This window comes from Eumetopias jubatus, unplaced genomic scaffold (assembly GCF_037043125.1).
Source record: "Eumetopias jubatus isolate StellerSeaLion01/CBP00866 unplaced genomic scaffold, mEumJub1_p1.0 scaffold_4, whole genome shotgun sequence".
NCBI classification, from domain to species: Eukaryota; Metazoa; Chordata; class Mammalia; order Carnivora; family Otariidae; genus Eumetopias; species Eumetopias jubatus.
Window position 1 is genome coordinate 41,964,913 of NW_028274810.1, and position 24,447 is coordinate 41,989,359.

Below are 24,447 nucleotides of genomic sequence, written 5' to 3' on the forward strand. Positions count from 1 at the left end.
AAAAAAAAAAAAATCTAAAATGGCTTCCTAAAGATGCCCCAACCCCAGCTGAACCCACCCAGACTTCTGACCTACAAAACTATGATATTTTAAAGCAGGTGCTGTTTCACACTGCTAAGTTTATTGGAATTTGTTATGTAGTAATAGAAAGTTAACACAGTACTTATGAAGGACTTAAAATTAGGAAATAGTAAAATCTGTATCCAGGAATCTACAACAGCCATTACATTTAATGGAGAAAATATAGATACATTTTAAGATCCAGAACAAGACACGGATACCCATTATTACCAACACCTCTGAACATAGTATAGCAATTCCTGGCTAATGCTTTGAGGAGAAAATGAGGTATATAAGAATTAGAAGAAAAGAGATAAACTTTTGTTATCTAGAAATGATTAGAATCAATAAATTATTAAAACTGATAAAAGAGTGGTGCTTGGGTGCCTCAGTCGGTTAAGCGTTTGCCTTCAGCTCAGGTCATGATCCCAGGGTCCTGGGATCAAGTCCCACATCGGGCTCCCTGCTCAGCAGGAAGCCTGCTTCTCCCTCTCCCACTCCCCCTGCTTGTGTTCCCTCTCTTGCTGTGTCTCTCTCTGTCAAATAAATAAATAAAATCTTTAAAAAAAAAAACTGATAAAAGTTCAGCAACTTGCTGAATATATGACCAACTTAGATAAATCAGACACTTCCCTAACTAACATTACCAACAGTAGAATGTAATAAAAAATACCATTCTAAATAGCATAGAAATTATAAAGAGTCTAGGAATTTACTTAAGAAATTAACAAGACCTTGGGGTGCCTGGGTGGCTCAGTCAGTTAAGCGTCTGCCTTCCGCTCAGGTCATGATCCCAGGGTCCTGGGATCGAGCCCCACATTGGGCTCCCTACTCAGCTGGAGCCTACTTCTCCCTCTGCCTCTGCTCCCACCTCCCACCCCGCTTGTGATGTCTCTCTCTGTGTGTCAAATAAATAAATAAAATCTTAAAAAAAAAAAATAAACAAGACCTTTAAAGGGGCTTACATTTTTAATTTGTCTTTTTCTGTATTTTTCCAATTTAATATAATAAACATCTACTACTTTGGGGCGCCTGGGTGGCTCAGTTGGTTAAGCGACTGCCTTCGGCTCAGGTCATGATCCTGGAGTCCCGGGATCGAGTCCCGCATCGGGCTCCCCGCTCAGTGGGGAGTCTGCTTCTCCCTCTGACCCTCTTCCCTCTCATGCTCTCTATCTCTGATTCTCTCTCTCTCTCTCTCTCTCTCAAATAAATAAATAAAATCTTTAAAAAATAAATAAATAAAAATAAACATCTACTACTTTGCTAATAAAAATATACCATATCAATGGTGATATTCAAAATATGTAGAACATTGGCACCAATCAATCAGAATGGCACAGGCAATAAATAAGCAGTTCAGCCTTGTACCTTATAATTGTTAATTAAGTGATTATTATATTTCTCACTCTGAATTGGCTGGGAAGACAGACTTCAGGTTTCTAACTTCTCTGAGGTTTTTCTCTTACTTAATTATATTTCCTTAGTAGAAGACAGGGAAGAGAGCACAATTAGATCAGGAAGGCAAGAGGCTTTACTGAAAAGATTGCAGGCAGCAAAAACAGAGCTGGCATGGAAAGGGGAAGGACTTGTCTCTGAGGCTGGAGGCTGGAAAAGCAAAGGGAGTTAGCCCTCATGGTCGGCACCTGACACTTCTCTCCTGCCTGAGGAGACAGAACAAAAAAGTGAGCATAGCTCAGATTGCATCTCTCTGCATGAACTCAGTTGTTTCACGAACGAGAGTGCTGGGGACCTTGCCATCACCTGCCTTCAAATGATGAAATGAAGAGGTTAAATGTCAAGATTATGACATGACGAGGTTAAAAATCCCTCATGGAGTTTGATTCTCAGACCCCAGGGGTAATCCAAAGATATTGATTAATGCACAAAATACTTAATAAGTACCTTTACAAAATCCACCAGAGCACTATGCAAACTTAATATAAAAAAACAGCTTAAGAGGTCAAATTAATTTCACTTTATAAACATAATCAAGGGAAGCAATGGAGACACCCTCTGTATACTTTAACCATGATCAATCCCACATTGAAGGCAAATCATCACAAACTGCACGAATGATTCACACACATCACTAAGAAACATGTAAGTAATCCTATGACTTGGTCTGAAAATGACCACCAAAAGCACCAAGACTGTTCTCCTTCCCTTAGGAGACCATCACCCAAAGCTCAGAAAACTTCTTCCTTGCATACTGTAAAACTGTGGCTCCAATTCCACTCCCTTCTTTCCAGTATAAATTATGTTATTTTGTCCATCAAACTACCAAGTTCTGTGCTATTATTTGCAATACCAGAAAGCCAAGTCCTTCCTCCATGGTTGTATAGTAGACATTGTATTCTTACAAGGTTTTCCACATAATACCACGAAAATGACCTCACTTAAAAGAACATGACTTTTCCCAGAAATAAATGAGAAGTAACAAAATATGTAATCAACAAGAAATTAGGCTTTGCATTCAGGTAAGTGATTTGATGAAGAAAATGGGCTTAACTAGCCTTCATATTTCCCTGGTTTGATTAACCAGTGAAAGACAGAAGGGCCAAGACTCCTCTAGCCCTGAGGGTAAAGGTCCAAAATCCCAAAACCAGATCCTATCTTAGAGAAGAACTGACCTTATTAAACACATTCATATTAAGAAGCACATCATGAAAAGAAAGGCTGAGGTATAAACCTAAAATGGCATTTACTACAAGTCTATGGAAAAGAAATCAGTGAGGAAAAGGGTGACGTCATTTAACCCAAGGAAGAAAAGAAAACAAAGTTTATAAATCAACAATTAAATCAAAAGACAAGAAATGCATTCCTGGGAGAGAACTCAGTCTCACGACTAGTGGTTAAGAGTCTACTTCACTAAACCCAAAGACTACCAGAGACCACAATGAACCTGAACTCAAGGGGGCTTTGGTCAAGAACTCACCACTCTTCGTCTCTTGGTGGAGACTAAATACAGACAAAGCTTCTCAGCAAAGCTGCCCCTTGGGAGGTCATGGGCACTTGCTCACACTAGTTCTTTTGTAAAAGAGCTGGTTCTGCTCATGCCTCCCCAAATAAACTACAAAATCCTCTGAAGTTAGGACCCCATTTTAGTCATGTTTATACACCCATGTAGCATATGTGCAAATGCCCATGCTAGGCACTCAGTAAATGTTTTTCAAATTGCCACTGGGTTTTACTATGCAACCAAATGGAATCATGGTCATAACAGTAATAATAGCTATCACACAGAAACTTTTACTGGATGCTTACCAGGTATCATGTAGAAAATCATGTTACTTGATTAAATCAGTGATGTAGTCAGTATTATTATTCATATTTTACAGAAGTTAAAATTGAGGCACACAATGATTCTTAGTAATTTCCAAAGGACATGTGGTTAGTCTGTCCAAACTCAGGTAGTGAGAAATGTCTGCATACTACAATAGGCTACAGGAGCTCACCTAATTAGAAGTAGAGATTCAAGGGTAGGCTAAAGAGATTCAGTAGAGTCATACGTTGTGGGGTCAATGCTGACGAAGATGCTCATTGGTATAAACAACATAAATTGAGAAACCTTTGCATATAATAGGTACCTGCTAAATATCTGATGGGTAAATGTTGCACTGAAGTTGGAAACTGGTTTTCCAAGTTAGTAAATCCTACTGAGGTCCTAATTATGCCATTCAACAGGGAACGAATACTGATCCTTCCTTCCCAATAACAGAAGGTAGAGAATAGTTAAGCACCTTGACTCAGAAAGCAGAGCCTCTTCTCAGGTCAGAATTTGCTAAAGTTTGTTATTTTGGGGCCAGCTGTCTTTCTCTTCCCAGAAAGATTCACTTCTGCAGGGTACTCAAGGTTTAAAATATTTTAGGACCCTACAGAAAAGCTCTGCAAAATAAAATTATATGCCTTGTTCATATTTGATACAGTTTAAATGGTGGGAACTGTGGTATTAAAATCAATAGCAAAAAAAAATGACTTTTATTCCAAAGTCAAACCCTAAATAAACCCTAAACAAGGGATATATAAACTCCTGGTCCATCTGGCATGTAATACACACCTTCCTATAAATGCATGTATGTGTGTGTCCTTCATATTATAATAACATATGCAGTGATGACTGAACATTTCTCTTTTGTATTAAAATAATTATTAGGGCATTTCAAAGCTGATTTCTCTAGAGTTAAGAAACAGAAAACCATTTGTAACTAAACATGAAGTTACCTATTTTTGTGTGCGTGTGTGTGTAATGCTATGCAAAACCAGAACCAAAAAATTAATAATAATAAAAAGAATTAAAAGTGGGCCAAATAACTTCATCTCAAGAGCAAAATGCAGATGGATAACTGCATATTCTCAGCCAAATTAATGCCCATCGAGGTGCCCTTTGCTCAACCAACAGAGAAGATATATTGAAGTTATTAATCAAGCATAATAGATAAGGTATAATTAAATGTTTCCTTTATAACTGTACTTCAAGCCTTAAGGAGAATTACTTTGAAAGTATTTCCTTTGTTACTCACAAGCTAATCTTTATTTAATAGTGATTTATTATTTGCTTTACTTCTCCATATAAATTCTAGAAAGGTAATTTATTCGTTACTCAAGTGTCAAATGAAATTTCAAACAAACAACTTTCTGCTATAGTTCTTCTCCATTGCAATCCATTCTTTTATATGGCAGCCAAAGTGATCTTCTTAAACCATGGAACAGATCATACCTTTCCCTTGTTAAGAAACTCTCCAAAGGTTTCCCACTGAATTTCAATCCAAAGCCACCATGGCCCATAAAAGAATCTGACCCTTGCCTTCCTCTCCATCCTCAAGTTCTACCACCTTCACCGGCGCTCCCTTGCTCCAGGTAATGGCCTTTGTTTTGTCCCTCATTACAACAGCTCAACCCCACTATTGGGTTTTTGTGCTGGCTGTTTCCTCTGCCTGACCACCGTGCCCACATATCTCCCCATAGCTGGCTCCTTTTTGTCACCCAGGGCTAACCTCATAGTGAGGCCTTCCTTGACCATCCAATCTAAGAGTCCTAGCCCCACCTTCAGTGACAATAGCACTTACCACTATTTGAAATCATCCCATTAATTTATTTACTTATTATCTCTCTCCATCTCTCTCTATATCTCTCTCTCTCTCCAAACAGCCCCTAGCCCTTGGCAACCACCACTACAAAAGAATGTAACCTTCATGAGAGAGGGGATATTGCCTGTCTTATCCAGCACCATAGCCTAACACCCAGAACACTGTCTGACACTTAGAAGGCACTAAGAAAAATATTTATTAAATAAATGACTGAGCATTTCTAAACATATTATATTTATAGATGTGTTTTCATTGCTTTTTTATAGCAGATTCTCACTAAGGCCATACCTTTGGCTCTCTTTAAAAATCAAGGACTATGGGGTGCCTGGGTGGCTCAGATGGTTAAGCGTCTGCCTTTGGCTCAGGTCATGATCCCAGGGTCCTGGGATCGAGTCCCACATCGGGCTCCCTGCTCCTTGGGAACCTGCTTCTCCCTCTGCCTCTCTCTCTCTCTCTCTCTGTCTCTCATGAATAAATAAATAAAAATCTTTAAAAATAAATAAATAAATAAATAAATAAAAATCAAGGACTATGGCATCCTCCAGCTACAAACACGCCTGGGTATGACTGCAGACAGTAGTGTCCTGATACCAAAACCATCAGATTTTGCAAGACATTTGGAATAAACAGGCTGTTCAGTGAAAGACGAACATATTTTCAACATAAAAGTTTGTTTTGTTGTAATCCTCATGGCACCCTCTGGTTTTAATCAAAGCCTCACTGGTCCCTCAAACATTCAGCAAAGACTTCTCTCTCCCGGAAGGGGCTTTACCCTTTCAATGACAGAAGAGAAGAAAAAGAACACTTCTCAAAGGGTAAAAAAATTCTGCCAAAATCCGGGTTATTTTTAATTTTCCATATCAACTAGCAAAGCTGCCATATTTGTTTTAATTGGAATTTTTAATTTACACAGATAAATTAGGACCCTTTAGGTTGAGGACAAGGGAAAGTAGGAGACTAACGACATTGTCAATGCTCTAGAAGAGAGAAAAGAAGCAAAAAAAAATTTTTTTAATTTATTGAAGGCAGCTGTTTTAGCAAATTTGTTCAAAGATTTATTTTAAAATCAGGCCTATGTCAGTACAACAATAAGAGTACAAAAATAATCCTCATTTTAATCATGTTTCTCTTTCTCCACAAATTACAATCAACTCAATGTCTTTGAACTGTCTTCTTATCAGAGCTCTTTCTCATGAATCTAGACTTAAATCTGAAGGCATTTTGATTTTAACTAAAATTTCAGTTATAATGCATGACCAAGGTAGTTGTGTAACTGCTCTTGATGTTAAATGCAAGTAACATCAAGCCTTCTATGACTGCATCCTTTGGGTGAACCCACTGCACACACAGTTATGTCTGAGAAAATATACAAGCAAAAATATAATAAGGATTCCATGGGTTAATATTAGTAGAATGCTGAGAGCATTGTGTCTCCATTGTATCTGGAGTTATAGATGAAGTTTTTAAATTAATTAATCCTTACAATACAAAACAAAATTTCTAAGCAAGAATGAACTTTACATTTAAAATGATCGTCACAATTAGAGTTTTATAGTTATATTTCCAAAACTTTATTCTTTAAAAAAAATGACCTTTAAAAAATAAAATCCTTATGTGACATTGATATGTTTTTAATAAACATAGCTATAAAGATGTTTCATCACTAATTTCATTTCTGATGAAAGAATTCTAAAGATGAGCTGCATTTTCCTTAAGCCTTTCCAAGACGTATACCAGACATCACAGGAAACAAAGCAGAAACATGACATTGACGTTGTCACTAAAGAGCTCCCTTTCCAGTTAAGAGATCAGACAATCACAAAACAAACAGTGTGAATTTTAAGATTATATAGAATTAGATGCTATATTTTATCCGTAAAGAGATAAATGTGGACTAAAATAACCAGAACAGGTTTCATGGAGAAAATTATCACAAATGTAAAAACACTGAATTTTAGAATTATAATTCCTCTAATAAAAGGAAAATCAGATTCGAATCAGCGTAATGTGCTATAGTAACATATTCCTACAGAGATGATTTTTAGCCACCAGGCATATACACACTTGACTACACTTCATGCTAACCTATGTAACTTTGGCAACTCAGTTACTCAATCAGCATTTATATATGAACATTCTTTTTTTTTAAAGATTTTATCTATTTATTTGACAGAGAGAGCTAGCAAGAGAGGGAACACAAGCAGGGGGAGTGGGAGAGGGAGAAGCAGGCTTCCCGCTGAGCAGGGAGCCCGATGCGGGGCTTGGTCCCAGGACCCTGGGATCGTGACCTGAGTTGAAGGCAGACATTTAACGACTGAGTCACCAAGGCGCGCCTATATATGAGCATTCTGACTTTAATTATAAAACATTATTTAATGAACAGTATGTACATATTATTACAACCACAGCATATTCATCCCTCCTTGCCCTCTTCAGGCTGGATGGGGTAGTAGGTCTGTCACTGGGAAGGAAGGCCTAAGGCTGTGTTTCTCCCTCTACCCACCACAAAGAGTGGCCTTCAGTAGACAGGGAAAATGAAGTTATTTCCAAAACAGAGATCTCCATCTTTCAAGCTAAAACATTTTTTAGTGTTTTGGCCTCACTAGGGAAGAGGGTAGGGAAGGGTAACAGAAATTCCTCAGGATTCTTTGGGTTCTGTTATTTTGCTCAGTACTTGAATATACAGGGCATCACTCAGAAATCACTGTGATGCATGATTTTTAATTGATTATTTGGTTGTCTCTTTATACTGTTTAGCAGATAAATAATATCTGGGTGAGTTGAATTGATTTGAACTTGAGATTTCGGCAACCATATAAAACAAACGAAGAAATTCAAAAGAAGGATAGCACCAACACTGTGGCTTACATCTTAATGTCAGTTCATACACAAGGGGGGTATTAGAGGCAAGGGCGTCAATATAGGTGAAAGAGGTTATCCATTCATCTTTATGGCCAAATATAAATGGTGTGCTAAATCGACCATGTGGAAATCCACATCAATCTAAAACTATCTAAATAAGCAGAATGACTTTGTATTACTACCATTTAGCTTATACAGATAAACCTAAAGCATGCAATTAGGAGGTCAATAGCACACAGCGGAAACTGTTCCTAGACAGACTGCTGGATTTGCCACCATCCAGGACAGCATTTAGCAAACTGGCTTCAGCACCCATATCCATAGATCAACCTGCTATAAGCTTCAAGGGATGAACTAAAAAAACAAAGATCACTTCTAACTGCCATGCATTTAGAACTGCTTGGTACATTGTTGTTGTTTTTTTTCCCAGCAATTCTTTATATTCCTTCAAAATAAGAAACAGTCTGCCTTAGTTGTCTTTGGACTTTCAGTAGAGAAAAGAATCACCACACATCCTATAATCATTTCAAAACCCCCTCATGCTATCAAAGTTTATTAAGACTCTGGAATTTTAAAAAAAATTCTTTGGTATGTCACATAGTTTTTTGATGCAGAAATAATGTACAAGAGAAATACTGAAATCATCAGTCATAAAAATATGTAGTTATAGAAGCACATGAAGATTAAACTATATCAGAAACTGATTCTCCATGCACTGCAAGGAACACAAGCATAATGATAAAGATATCTGTTGCTACTTTTGTGTTACAATTTGGAAATAAGCTTTTATATTAGGAAATGAGGAGTAAGAAGGCATTCACACAGTTCTTTCTATATGCAGTTCTATTCCAGCTTTTCTCCAGAAAGCACATTTGTAATATCAACAGACCCAAAGAACATGCTAGGCTGGAGGAATAGCCTCAGAAGTGTCTTCCTGGTGCACAGGTCTTGGGAAATTCTAAACCAAAACCTCAAGCAGAACTGGATGGATAGGCCAATTATAGGTGCTGATATTCAGAGTTGTCAGGAGCAAATTCCTAGGACTAATCAGAATCAGTTTGCTTTCTAAACTGCAAATTTAACCATGTTCTTCCATTCATTGACTTCCTTTGGATTTAACTTTATACTTACTAAATCAGCAAAACCAAAGCTGCTATCAGAATACAGGTAGCCAAATATAAGAAGAAAATGTACTCTCCACATTATTTTTTTTCAATGTCAGAATTCTGGAGTCCAACCAAGAGATATGGGGGCATGACAGAGAGGGGGAAAAATTTTTACTCGTTTTGTTTGAATGTTATGATGATGCTGTATTCTATTCATAAGAATGGCACTAAAAGTTCCTTAGACTGTATCAGTAATAGTAAATGCACAATGAAATCCAGAATATTCAAAAAGTCTATTGCTATTATTGCAATAATAATTGCTTAAGAAAACAGGATTCTATAAATACTATTGATTTAGTACCTATGTATTGAACTTTATCACTTAAAAAAAAGAACATAGATTCTTTTCAAATGCCCAAGAAGCATTTACAAAATCTTATAGTAAGAAGTTAACTAATTTGAAAACAATAAGATTTACAAGTTGGTATAAGAAATTTTTAAACTATTAAACCAGACAACCCTCTGAAAATTCAGCCTAATTTAAAAAGAAAAAATACAAATATTATACAAAATATTGGTAAAATAAACACATATAAATGTATACATAATTTTATATGTATGATAAATATAAATTAATAGATAAAAATATCTTCAATTATAAAGAAATTCTCAGTACAAAAATGTACTAATAAATTCATACTCTCAATAAAATTGGTTAAATTATACCAAAATACCAATGTTGGCTCAAGACAAAATAGAAAATTCAAACCAAAAATCAGAAAATTCAAACCAAAAATCAGAAAAAAACCCTGAGGCACATGCACTGTTTATAGCAGCACTATCGTCAATAGCCAATAGACAAAACATGGAAAGAGCTCAGAAGCCCATCAACTTATGAATGGATAAAGAAGATGTGGTGTGCATATATATAATGGAATATATAGTAGAATATTATTCAGCCATCAAAAAGAATGAAATCATGGGGCACCTGGGTGGCTCAGTCGATTGAGCGACTGCCTTCGGCTCAGGTCATGGTCCTGGGCATCCTGGGATCGAGCCCCGCGTCGGGCTCCCTGCTCAGTGGAGAACCTGTTTCTCCCTCTCCCTCTGCCTGCCACTCTGCCTACTTGTGCTCTCTCTCTATCTCTCTGTCAAATAAATAAATAAAATCTTTTTAAAAAATAATAAATTATTAAAAAAAGAATGAAATCTTGCCATTTGCAATGACATGAATGGAACTAAAGTATATTATGTTAAGCAAAATAAGTCAGAGAAAGACAAACACCATATGATTTCACTCATTTGTGGAATTTAAGAAACAAAACAGAGGAACTTGGGGAAGGAAAATTTAAAAGATAATAAAAAAATAAAGACAGGGAGGGAGGCAAACCATAAGAGACTCTTAAAATATAGGGAACAAACTGGGGGTTGCTGGAGGGGAGGTGGGTGGGGAGATGGGGTAATTGGGTGATGGGTATTAAGGAGGGCACTTGATGGAATGAGCACTGGGTGTTATATGCAACTGATGAATCATAAAATTCTACCCCTGAAGCTAATACTACACTATATGTGAACTAATTTGAATTTAAATAAAAGCTTGAAAGAAAGAAAAAAAGAAAAACTCTGAAACTCTATCAAAAAACATTGAAATGGGGCGCCTGGGTGGCTCAGTTGGTTAAGCAACTGCCTTCAGCTCAGGTCATGATCCTGGAGTCCCGGGATCGAGTTCCGCATCGGGCTCCCTGCTCAGCAGGGAGTCTGCTTCTCCCTCTGACCCTATCCCCTCTCATGTGCTCTCTCTCTCTCATTCTCTCTCTCAAATAAATAAATAAAATCTTAAAAAAAAAACACTGAAATGATGTCAAGTCATCACAAAACAGCTAACAACCAAGTTAGTTAAATTATTCCAGTACATAAGAGATAGAATTTCCCTATTGTTTTTTAAACTAGTATAATTCTAGTATTAAAAGCAGAATACAATAAAAGAAGGAAATTATAGACCCATATAACTTTTTTAAACACAAAAATATGCACAAAAGACTTTTCCCCAAAATACATGAATGCTCAACATAATTAGTCAGAAAGGAAATGCAAATCAAAACTATAATGAACTACAACTGGCTATCCACTGAAACAGCCATAATAAAAAAAATGTTCCAAAAGAAAATAACAAGTGTTGGCAAAAATGTAGAGATATTGGAACCCTCATACATTGCTGATTGGAAGGTATAATGGTGCAGCCATTGTGGAAATCAGTTTGGTGTTACCGCAAAAAGCTAAACATAATATTACTATATGACCTAGCAAACACCCTAGTAATATACCCACAGGAATTGAAAACAAGTGTTCAAACAAAACCTTGTATACAAATGTTCACAGCAGCACTATTCACAATAGTCAAAGGTGGAAACAACCCAAATGTCCATCAACTAATGAATGGATAAACAAAATGTGGTATATGCATAGAAATGCACATTACTCGGCCATAAAAAAAAAAAGAATGATGTACTGATACATGCCACTACATGCTTGAACCTTGAAAACATTATGCTAAGTAAAAGAAGCCAAACACAAAAGGTCACATATTTTAAAATTCCATTTATATGAAATATCCAACATAGGCAAATCCATAAAGACAGAGAGACTAGTAGTTGCCAGGGGCCTCAGGGAGTGGGAAACAGGCAAAGAATGGGGAATGATTGCTTAATGGGTGTGGGGCTTCCTTTTAGGATGATGAAAATGTTCTAGACAAGATAGTGATGACGGTAACACAACATTTTGAATGTAAAAAGCATCATGGAATTGTACCCTTTAAAATGGTTAAAATCGTGAATTTTATGTTGTGTGAATTTTGTCACAATAAAAATAAATTATTACTCAGAAAATGATTTCAATTATGGGAGATCATGGTCATGGAAGGGAACACTCTACATTGTAACTGCTAAACTGAATGCACGTCTAAATAAAATGTGAAGAAGATGGTAGTTGTACTTAAAGACAGATCAGTAGGGTGAAATAAAAGGTCGAGAAAGAGCCAAACACATTTAACAATTTCATAATTATAATAAGGGTAGAATTTTAGAGAGTTACAGAAAAATCATTCAATAAACTATTTTGGGCCAGCTAGCTAACCATTCAAAAGAAAATTTATATTATTAATTTGCAAACTAAACAAAATAAAGTATAAATGTATTAAAAACATAAATACAAAAAAATGAAAAAGCAAAAGTGCTAGGAAAAAAAGAGATGAATACCAACATCATCTCAGCCTGAGAAAAGTATTTCTGAACATGAAAGCAGTAACCACAAAAAAACTTATTGATTCATTCTCTACTTTTATAAATTAAAATACTAAATGAAAAGGCTAACAATGAACATGGAAAAACAACTGCTTTTACAAAAACTGATTTTATAATTATTTTTATATATTAGCATTATCTGTTCTTTGTTATCCAAAGAGTTCTTGAAAATCATTTACAGAAATCTACATATTCACAAAAAAGAAGATAATGACCAAGTATATAAGAAAAAGAAAGTTTATTCTATTAATCAAAGAAATTAAACCAATATTTTTTCCGTATCAGATGAGTCAAAGTATGCGCTCAGAACGCTAACAGTGGTAATCTCTAGAGAGTGGGATTTGGAAGATTTTTTTCTTAATTTGAATGTGTAGTTTACTGTATCTTTTTTACAATAAAATTTTCTACTTAGAGAAAACATTGCATTTTTTAAAGTAGCTTGAGAGAATATGATACACAAAATTTACTGTTCCTTAATATGGAAAAGATACCTGTGGAAATAAAGAGAGGCCTTTCCTTTCCAGTGGAGTTTCTAAGACCCTGGAGTGCCTGTCCACTCACTTGTGACTCCCACACCTGCCTTTCTGGCTTTCTGCCTCCTTCCTTGCCTTGAACCTGCTCGTCCCCCCACCCCGCCCGCACTCCTGCATCTGTCTCCCAGTCCTTCCTGGACATTCCTGTGGGTTTTGTTTTCCTTGTTTTCTGGTCCTCTGCCATGAACATAAATGCAAGCAGCAAAATAAAGGAATATGTAATCATAATAACAATATCAACTACTGTTGTCTCTGCCGCTGCAGCAGTGTTCTTACTGAATGCTTATTAATGCATCTTTGGGCCCAGACGTTCCTCCACTATTTACTAAAGCAATTCATACAGCAGTTAACCCTTTGCCCTGCTCCCACACAAGGCCAGAAAAATGCAACCAGTTATATTTATCCCACATTAAAAGTGGAAAGAGAGGGGCGCCTGGGTGGCTCAGTCAGTTAAGCATCCACTCTTGATTTTGGCTCAGGTTATGATCTCAGGGTTGTGAGATCGAGCCCACATAAGATTCTCTCTCTCCCTCTCCGTCTGCCCCTCCTCTCCCTCTCTAAAAAAATTAAAATTTAAAAAATAAAAGCGGAAAGAGAAGGAAAAGTATGAATTAGAGGTTGGAGAGGAGTGCAAAGACCATGGATAAAATGAAGCTAAAAGAGACAATTCCTAGAGGGTGCCTCAGGAATATTTTCCCAGGTCAAGTCTCTGTCTCTGCTTCACTGTCCACCTAGAGAAACAACCAACATTCCGCCCAGCAGAAGTCTGCCGAATGAGCAAATCAATGAGTAAGTTAACAAGTACATTAAAGCATAAATGATTTTTTTATTTTCTTCATTTCTATTACTAATGTTCACAGCAATCTGTTTTTCTCTATTTTCAGTCCTTTCTGACACTTTCCTAACATAAATTCTTAGAAAGACTTGGTTTTTGTAATGCTTCATTTCACCCACATTTATTTCTCTTCTATATACTGAGTCACTTTTCTTACCAAAAGACAGTATAACATACTGATTTGAATTATTAAATTGTTATTATCTGATCTATTTTTTCTGTTACTCATGTGTCATTACTTGAAAATTCTCCTAGCTTTTATTAATTTATCACGACCTGCTGTGTTCTGATATGGTAAAAGTCTGTCCCAAACACTGTTTATTTGTACATTTTTATATCTCAGGAATTATATACATTATTAACTCTTCACTCCTTGGTTTTTATAATTTACATTATTTCACTTAGGATCACATTTATTTCCAGTAATTTTTCCTCCTAAATGATGTACTATAGAAATTTTTCACTTTTATGTTATCAAAAATCATCTCATCCATATATATTCACAAAAGAATACCTGTTATTCTCTTATAACAGAAAACACAATCAAATACCTTCATATTTCAATTTCCTACACATGCCCTCTCTTCTCATCTTCTACAAGTATTGTTGCTTGCAGCATAGATATTGTGACAATTAAATCACAGAGATTGTTACTGTGGTATCTAAAACACTGTTTTGCACGATGGTAGGATGCTCAATAAATATTTGTCAAACCTATAAACAAATAATTGTGGGCCACCAAATCGGAAGGCACAGCCACCAACTAGATCATCCATTATTCATTTAATAACTAAAAAGTGCCTTCGATTGTCTCATTGACAAAGGTATCGTCTGGCAGCAGTAATATTTAATAGTAACAGCAACAATAACGATAATAGTATAATAACTGCAGTATACGATACTATGTCAGGCACTATTTTAACTTACATATACGAATTTATTTAGTCCTCACAACAACACAATGAAGCATTATAATACCTATCTTACACATGAGGAAACAGGCACAGAGTGGTTATGGTCACATAGGCGGGAAGTGGAAGAAAGAAGACTCTCTTAGCTCTCAGGGAATGCCTTTTACTTCCACTAAGTTACAAGCTCTTTGAGGAAAGAGCTTTATCTCTTACTCCCTGGAACTACTCACAACCCGAGCATAGTGCCTTATACATAACAGTCTCAATAATTTGGGGCTAATTTTAACTTGATCCCAGGAATTTATAAATTAATATCTTATAAATGATTATCATTATAAAATATTAGAGTATTTGAATTTGAATAATATGCAAAAGATTATCAGGCAACGTTTTTATTTCTGGTGAGACAGTGAAATAAAGAAAGGTAACCCGAAACTTAGGTGGAGAGGTCCAAGAAAAGTTTTCAGAAGCTGTGAGCCCCCTCCGCTCCTTTCCACTGCAACCAAACCTTCTTAAAAGAGAACATGGAAAACACCTGAACAAAACACAGATGATTAATTAATTTTCTAATTGAGATGGTGGGTGGCAGTAAAAGCAATAGACTTTTTGAGGATTTTTGGATTTTCAATTTACTACAGGCCACCCACTGTCTTATGAGATGTAGGGAGGTCAAATCATTTTTTCTGATAGTACTTTTAAGTAAGTCGTAGTATTATAACCCGTTCACAGACGTACAATATCAGCTTAGAGTAACTCCCTGTCACAGCCGAGAGGTGGTAGGGATGGGACCCTATCCTCCCTACCTGTACTTAAATAACCACAGCATCTTAAAAAGAAGGCTTGATTTGGAACTGTGCACAGAAAGCTAAAATGAATCCTTTTATATCACCCAATTGTTTCTGTCTCCCTCACCATCACACCACAGCCACTCCATTTTGGCGGTCCACCATCAGGAGGAGTGAGAAAAACCACCTCCCTGTCTGCACGAAGCCACAATTGTATCCACTCTTCTATGGCATTACCATCCTTACACCCAGGACAGAGGAGGGACAGAATGACAGTTACACAAGCTTTGAAAAGTAATACTTGGAAATGTCAAAAGATAGTTTTCTCCTATTGGGTGAAGTCTTCTCTAAATATAGAAAAATGGCATTGATGTACCAACTAAAATTTGGTGTGGCTAGAAATGCCTTCCCAAGCAAATATAAATGGAAGGTATTTTATACACCTCCTGTAAGGATAAGACTAAACAAAGTTGGGGCGTGTGTGGGTGGCTCAGTCAGTTAAGCGACTGCCTTGGGCTCAGGTCATGATCCCAGGGTCCTGGGATAGAGCCCTGCATCAGGCTCCCTGCTCAGTGGGAAGCCTGCTTCTCCCTTTCCTACTCCCCCTGCTTGTGTTCCCTCTCTCACTGTCTCTCTCTGTCAAATAAATAAATAAAATCTTTAAAAAAAAAAAAAAAGACTAAACAGAGTTGGGGCACCTGGGTGGCTCAGTCAGTTAAGTGTCTGCCTTCAGCTCGGGTCATGATCCCGGGGTCCTGGGATCAAGTCCCACATTGGGCTCCCTGCTCAGTAGGAAGCCTGCTTCTCCCTCTGCCTGCCACTCCCCTTGCTTGTGCTCTCTCTCGCTCTGTCAAATAAATTAATTAATTAATATAAATAAATAAATAAATAAGAAAGACTAAACAAAGTTAAAACTGGCAACCTAGATAGATTCTGGGCACATTAACATCTTGAATTGTTCTTTAAATGTTTTGGAGCTTAATAAAAACCCCAAGACGCATTAAGCCAGAAGATTTTTATATCCAAGAGGGTATAAATTTAATCCACATGTTTCTGATTCATTTACTCTTGAATCATTCAAGCAATGTTTTTAAGTGCCCTCCCAATGTCTATGGTATCTTTGGGCATTTTTATAACTCTTTCTCCTTAAAAACAGGAAATCATGTTTTGCCAAGAGTAAATTAACTTAAAATACCAAAAGTATTCCACACCACTGTACACATCTAAAGCAACTGACTTTTATGAAAATTCTCAGCTTAGCAATATCTTCTTTAATTGATTGACCTTTACTGGACCAATCTTACACCAGACACTTTCATGGAGTGAGATAATAAACTTGAAGGAATTCAACTCCAAAGGTCTATACATAGCTCAATATGTTAATCAAATCACACTGTAAACCTATCTGTAATATACTTTACGTTTTGATAATGTATGAACAACTGGACTTCTGAGAGACTGTGCTAAGCCAGGCTTTGCAGGAAAGAGACTTTGAGACAGAGATCTGTCTGCAGGGAATGTTCTGGGGGAGTGTGAGGTGGTCAGGGAAGCAGGATTTGGCAAAGGGAAAAGCAGAGCTCAGTGCAGTTGCAAGAAAACCTCAGCAAGCTCTGAAGCATGGATGACCCTTCAGAAATGTCCTAAATGAGGCAAGGGGGCCAGGGCTTTATATCTCTGCATCCACCCGTCACTGTGCACAGAGTGACCATAAAAAGGGGGGGCACCACAGTCAAAGCAGCTTCCTTTGGCTGAGGGTAATTTCCCTGTGAGAGCGAGGCTCACCCATCATTTGCTATAAGCCCTCTAAGACCTGTTCATTATGATGCCAATACCTGTAGTAATTTCAGTCAAACTTCAATCAGCTACCCAACTTTTTAATTTATTGCTGACAAACATCTTAGTGACTAAATGTTTAACTACACTGGCTAGAAACACTAGCATTAAGAGTAAATAATCTTTAAAAAAATCAAGTTCAAACTTTATATATGCAAGAGAACACATTTCTTGGGTAAACCCATCTACATAAGACATCTATTTACTTTTCATATGCTTTACTCTTCTTTTTCCAAATCAAAATTATCCTCTCTCCCTGAAGAGAAAGTAAACAAATGTATGTCCTTCTAGTAAAAGATTGCTAAAGTTTAATAGTGTCTACAGTTGCTGACTTAGGGAACAGATTAAAAATTACCATTTGGTTTCAGTATTTGCCTAATTAACTCTTACCTACAAAACTGAGAATCCACATTCTGGTCAATCATTTGCAATCTTTGGACATTCATACTACTTAAGTTACAGTCAACCAGTCAACAAGTATTTATTGCTCTGCCAAACTGATGAAATAAGCATAGCAATAATAATAAGTTCCTTTTAGGGTTATGTATTCTAGAACAGAACATTAAGAAGAATCATTACTTGTATAAAGACAAAAATAATATTAAGAAAATGTTACTTGAAGGGCTGGTAAATGTTTTTTTTCCTCCTCACCCTAGGAACATCAAAAGAATGTCTTTAAGATTTATTTATTAAGGAACCATGATTCACCTAGGATACACAGAAGACAATGACTCAAAGATTTTTGTATTAATTTGTTGTTAAATGAAATTGTAAACTAATAAGTGCCCCTTGTGGTTTCTTGCATTTTTCAGTTGGGATTATAATTAAATGAATTTATATGAGTTCACCATGTTTAAAACTATAAAATCAGATATTGTAAAAGTTTAAATTTTAAAATTTTAATGAGCTATAACTTAAACTAATAAGTTTGTACTACATTTCTAAATCTTAATTATTGAAAACATTTCCTCTTTCGGAAAAATAACACATTAAATTTTAAAAATTTAAAAAAAAACACCACAGGGGATTTTTAGGGCAATGAAATCATTCTGTATGATACTACAATGGTGGACACATGTCAATCTTCATTTATCAAAGCTCACACAATGTACAACATTATGGCAAAACACTACAGACTTTAGTCAAGAAGAATGGGTCATGAATTGTGACAAATGTACTACACCAAAGCAATACTTAATAATAAAGGTAACAAAGGGGTCAGTGGGAACATGAGCGGGTATAATGTGAACTCTGCGCTTGCCACTCATTTCCCTGTAAACCTAAAACTACTCAAGAAGAAATAAAGTCTATTAAATAGACAGAGGAAGAGAAAACTCAAACAACATGATCATCTTACCTTTGTATTGGTTGAACACCATCATCGAAATTAATAAAGTATTCCCTTTGTCATCAGCTACAAATTTAAATAGTTTTAGAAATTATGCCACTGTTGACAAGGTTCGATACAATGAATCTTATCAAGCACAACCGCTATTACCAGCATTATTCATCTGCTCCATTTAATGTGTGCACCTGTAACTTTGTTCCAGTTTGAGGCTTAAAATGACAGTGATAACAGGTCAAAAGTGGGTACAGATGTTCATCCAGATTATAAATCCAACAATTCATACTCATCAATCATAGAAAGAAGGCACATGATGTAAAGTAGGGCATCAGGGGAAGCTAGTCAGCATTATAGGACAACTATGGGAATCCAGAAGCTTGATTTCAAAGGCATTTTTAAAACTTCTTAGTTTTTATAATATAGGGTAGAGAGTGATGGCTCAGTCATTAACACCTATGCAATTTTTCCTAAGCATTGAAGGGAAAAAAGAGAAATGTTTCAAATGAGATGCTAGTGCTGGGTGTTATTTGGCATTCTCAAACATGAGTTTTTTACTCAGGTTCCATTTAGAGCTGTCTGATGGCCTTAAACTAATGCCAAAGGCACTAGTTTGTGTCCAGACCACAAAAGTTATAAATCTTTTAGTCAGAAACATGTGCTATGAAAACACAAGTCTCCACAAAAGAAACCAGGAACGCAAAGAACACTTCAAATAAAATATCAATCCATCAAGAAGTATCTGTGGTATATCCACTCTGCATCTAACACAGAAATAATTCTCACACCTAAAAAGCATTTTAGAAGTATTGATCCACTGGTGTCATAGGTGTGTTGATAATTTGTAAATAGAACATAGACCTTGGAAAATGTTTCACAAAAATAAAATTATGTTCCCAGTAGAAATATGTTCAAAATATGAACTAAATTGTAATAGCTACTTCAACAGTGAAGGAAACCAAAAATTCAGGAAGAAAAATTAGAGAAAAACATAAATTCAAAATATCCATGATGAGCATGAAATCTTGCTACCTTCCATAGTCTCATAGCAGTCAACCTATCAATCACTCCTATTTCTCAGTCAAAAGCCAGAACTAAGCAGAATTTTAAAGGGGACTGAGAACAAACAAAAACCAAAGCACAAGTGATTACCTCAGTTGTCCAGACCACCTGTCTCTCTCCCTGAGCTCCCTCTTCCATTGTTTGCAGGTTCTCTCTGGGGCGATGACCTTCATTTAAAATGTTTTTTAAATATTTTAAGGTACCTCTTTTCTCACCTTCTTCATATTCTCTTTCCAATCCCCAATTCATTTCAGTGCTACTCACACTCACTTTTTATTTTGAAAAGCTACTCTATTTCAAAGTTTAGGGGAAAAAAAGAAGTATCCTTCCAAGGGAATTCCCCTTGTCGAGTGGCATAAATTAAACTTAAAGAATGAACGCTGAAGTGATTCCATGTACTGATAGAACTGTTCTCTGCTATTCAGATTCAAATAACTAGACTATGAGCACAGATCAAATCCCTGCTTGGTTTCACCTCAGGCCTCCTGAAACAACAGGCAAGCCTCAAAATGTTGACTTGCCACCCACAGACCCAACCTGGCCTCCCTGGGCTTGGGTTCCCAGGACCAACTCAAGAACATCATGAAAAAAAATTTTAAATGATTTAACAATTCAAGCAGCTAAATTCAAATTGTGAGGACATGATATGAATAAAGAAATCTTCAAAAAGCAGAAATCCTTTTGTAAAATAAAATCAGCTGCCATGGGATCTGTCTGCAACAGCAGCTCTCACAAACTTCCTCGTGCTTCAGGATCATCAAGATTGTTTATTAAAACTCCACTGGCAACAACGTGTGGACAGTGGCCCTACTAAGGGCCAAGGAAAACTGCATCAGTAACAAGCACCTTCATACCACCAGGATGATCACAGCCTTTGTGGTCCATCTACCTTTGTCTCCCCATCTGTGAATCCCCTGTATTACTGTCTTTAGCCCATTTCTTCACCAGTACTGAGAAAGGAATGAAAATCATCTTTACTCTTATCACTAGCTGCATACAGAGGACTCTTTTTCTCTTTCAATGGCATGTTGTCACTCTTTCCATCATAAAGTAAAATGATAAAGGGAGTTTAAGGCCATACTTAAAAATCATAAGTATTTTTTTCTTCTATCTACAAGATACTATAAATGACTTATGTTTGTTGTTAATTCCTTAACCTTAGATTTCCAAATAAAAATATCGAGCTGTCAAACATAGTGAATGGCTACACTAAAAAGAAAAAAATTTTTTTAAAGGAATGGAATGATAAGTAAGGGAGGGTCCCTGGTTTTCCTGCCAATCACACCTCTCCCTGGACCATTGGCATTGTTCTTGGGTTGGTGAACTAGTGATTTCTTCACCTAACCTATCCATAGAGTTCACCTCAACTGTCCAACTATCTCAACTCATCACCTCCCTTTGGAAGCCAAGACCTAGTCTTGTGTGTTTAGAAAACCCAGGAGCTAATATGACTTTTACATAAAAGTCTGTCTCACTTTCTACCAAGACTTAGTTGAGTCCAGTCCAATACTGTTCTCTGCTATTCAGAGTCAAATAACTAGACTATGAGCACAGATCAAATCCCTGCTTGGTTTCACCTCAGGCCTCCTGAAATGACAACAGGCAAGCCTCAAAATGTTGACTTGCCACCCACAGACCCAACCGGGCCTCCCTGGGCTTGGGTTCCTAGGACCAACTCAAGAACATCATGAAAAAAAATTTAAATGACCAATATAGTTGGTCATTTTTTTCACATTTTAGAAACTAATCCTATTAAGTATATTAAAATTATGTTGCTCTGTTAAAATTACTTTATCCTCTTCTGCAAGCAGGTTACAGTATAGTTAGAATTGTTTAGCAAGACATTTCTTTCAACTCAGGACTTGTGGGAAAATAACCATGTGTACCATAAGTAGCTTAATCCTGAGCCAGAGCTGGGTGCTGAAATAAGTTTTGAGTAGGAGTAAACTCCAGCATTTAAAAGATTGATGCCCAGGGTGCCTGGGTGGCTCAGATGGTTAAGCGTCTGCCTTCAGCTCAGGTCATGATCCCAGAGTCCTGGGATCGGGTCCCGCATCGGGCTCCCTGCTCCTTGGGAGCCTGCTTCTCCCTCTGCCTCTCTCTCTCTCTCTCTCTCTCTCTCTCTCTCTCGGTCTCTCATGAATAAATAAATAAAATCTTTAAAAAAAAAAAAAGATTGATGCCCATCAAGACCAACAACTCTGGAAAAAGACAACAAACCTTGTATTAAACAGAGGAAAATGGAAGAAAGCAGAAATTGTCAAAATGTTAGGCTCTTACCAGAAATGGACTCCAGCAAATGCAGGAGACACACATTATAGCCAGGAGCTGGATGACCATTTCAAAATGATGAGACCTGCCTTGTCTGTGCTGCTGACTTTTAAATTTAACTCTTAAAAGTGTAATTCCTGTGACGGCATTGCACAAGAATGAAACGCCAAGGGCTAAGAGCCCCAGAAAAGAAAAGAGAAGAAGATAAAACCTATCTTCCCAGTCTTTGATGTGCTCTGTTTTGTAGAAACACCAGGTCCTCGATGCTTGAATTTTATAGTTTCGATGCCCAAGGATGGGAAGCAAAGCTATGAAAACAGCAAACAAGCACACTCCACTCAACATCATTTTCACATGTTTGGATGTAATTTTCGTAGAATGAAATATTGGCTTGGTCACTCCAATACATCGCTCAATGGCCATTACACTGCCTAGAAAAAGTGGGCACAGACCAGAGAATACCATGCAGATACCAAAAATACTGCAAAGGATGTTTGACTGGTCAAAGCGGATCCAGTCTTTATCAGAAGCGTATACAAAGACTGCTATAGCTCCATTGATGAGATGGCCAAAGAAGTCTGTGATGACCAGGGCACTGGCCAAAAGCAGAAACGATGCCTTGGACTTCTGTCTAAATCTCTGATAGGCCTTCATGAGAATAGCAATGGCAAGGCTGTTTGATAAGATCCCCACTGTCATGAAGATGATTGAAAAAAATACCGAAAACCGGTTTTCCGTCTGGCAAGTTGTATTTGAAAGGAGCCCAGCTGCAGGAGACACTGGCTGTTTGGAATTGTTCATAGACATTGTTGTGGAGATAAAAAAAAAAAAAAAGCTGGCCACTCAAGTCATCTCCCTCTCAGCACAGTGCAGGCTTGCAGTCCGGACATCTGTAGCATAAAGACAGAGGAATGGTGAGCACTGGATAACTGCTCATCTGACATTTAAGACTGACCGCCCCAGCGCCCTGCGGTGGGACTCAGATGTATCTGGCCTATCATAAGCAAGGCTGCATCATACCACAGCAGCACACATCTGCCCCCCCTTCCACATTTCATCTTCAAGGTAAACAAGCTGCCAAAATTGAGACTCCCTTCAGTTCACTCTGTGGCCCCTCTGCAAATGGGTACCTCCTAAATCTCCTCCTGACCGTCTCAGGCACCTTAAAACTTGTAAAGTTTACAAAGTCACCAACAAGATTAGATTTAAACCCAACAAAGTTTTTAAAAGCATGATCGTCTATTTAAATAACGAAGTGACATTTAAAGTTTCTGCTTTTTTCTTGGATGGGCTTTGTCCCCAAACTGCAGATTATTCTCTAAGTGTTTGTCAGGCAGACAAAACAATCTTCTTCAAACTTTGGCAGGGGACCGAGTGGACCTGCAAACTCACTGATGTTAAATGGGGCTTCTCTGAATACATTCTAAAACTGTTAGCTTTAGATCAAATTACAGCAAACCACACGCATGTGGGACCTGTGGAAGGTCGAGTGGTGAGTCTCTAAGAAGGTTTTCTGGTCCAGCTAGCACCTGTGCAGAAATCCTGGCTCGCGACAGGAAAGGAGGCAGTTCGTCGTCGTGCTCCCTGTGAGAACGTCTGCCTACATGCTGTTGATCAAGTTACAGCTTCAGGGTAGCAACGTCTCATACAAAGTATTCATTTGTATTCATTTATCGTTCTTTCCGTAGTGTGTTGAGGCCTGAGTCACAGACCCTCCATACCCACGACCACAGCCATACGCCTCGAGCTAACTCGATTGCTAATTCGGTTTCCCCCGAGCAGCTTTCCCGGAGGCTGGGAATTACCGAGCCAGCCTTCCTGGGCCGGACGGGAGTGGAGCCGCCCGGGCTGCCCGAGGACGGCCGCCTGCTCCGGGTCTTATAGCTCAACTTTCGCGGTGACTACCCCACCGCCCCTAAGCCTCTGCTTGCAACATCCTTCCCAAATCTAACTTGCTGAAACTTTCTGCTATTGCTCAAACGCCACAGGGCCCGTTTCCCTCCCTCCTTGGGGGGCGCCAAAGGCCTGCGCTGGCCCGGGTGCGGGACTCCAAGGGTCGCCGGCCAGGAACCACCGGACGGGAAAGAGATCTCTCCGTTGGTCCGGTTCCCTCCCCTGAGACCCTTTCTACCCGCAGTTCAGAATCAGTTCGGGTCAGCCGGAATACCCCTCTCTCTGAAGGTCTCCCCAGCTCGGGGCATCTGGTCCAAACTTGTTGCCAAGCTCAGACTAAGGTGCCCTCCAGTGCGGCCGGGTGAGGGTTCCACCTCGGTGGGGTGGAGCATCCGGAGGCCGACCCATGGGAATGCAGCCGCTGGAGGGGTGGTTACCTTGGCATCCCGGGCCACCGGTAGGGCTCTCGGCGGAGAAGGGCGCCCCGCTCCGAGTGCCATGGCGCGCCGGGCTCCGCTCCGCCGCCAAGGGGAGTTCCTCCCGCGCAGCGCCGCGGGCCCGCTCGGGC

At 38.0% G+C, this 24,447-nt stretch overlaps 1 protein-coding gene across 1 annotated transcript in view; it reads right to left on the reverse strand.

The window, feature by feature from the left end:
* PTGFR (prostaglandin F receptor) overlaps nucleotides 1-22,793 on the reverse strand; it is a 39,715-nt gene extending 16,922 nt beyond the window's left edge. The window contains exon 1 of the mRNA XM_028102591.2: nucleotides 21,996-22,793. Coding sequence (XP_027958392.1) covers nucleotides 21,996-22,793 — 798 coding nt within the window. The remainder of the gene's footprint in view (nucleotides 1-21,995) is intronic.
* Between the last annotated feature and the right edge of the window lie 1,654 nt (nucleotides 22,794-24,447).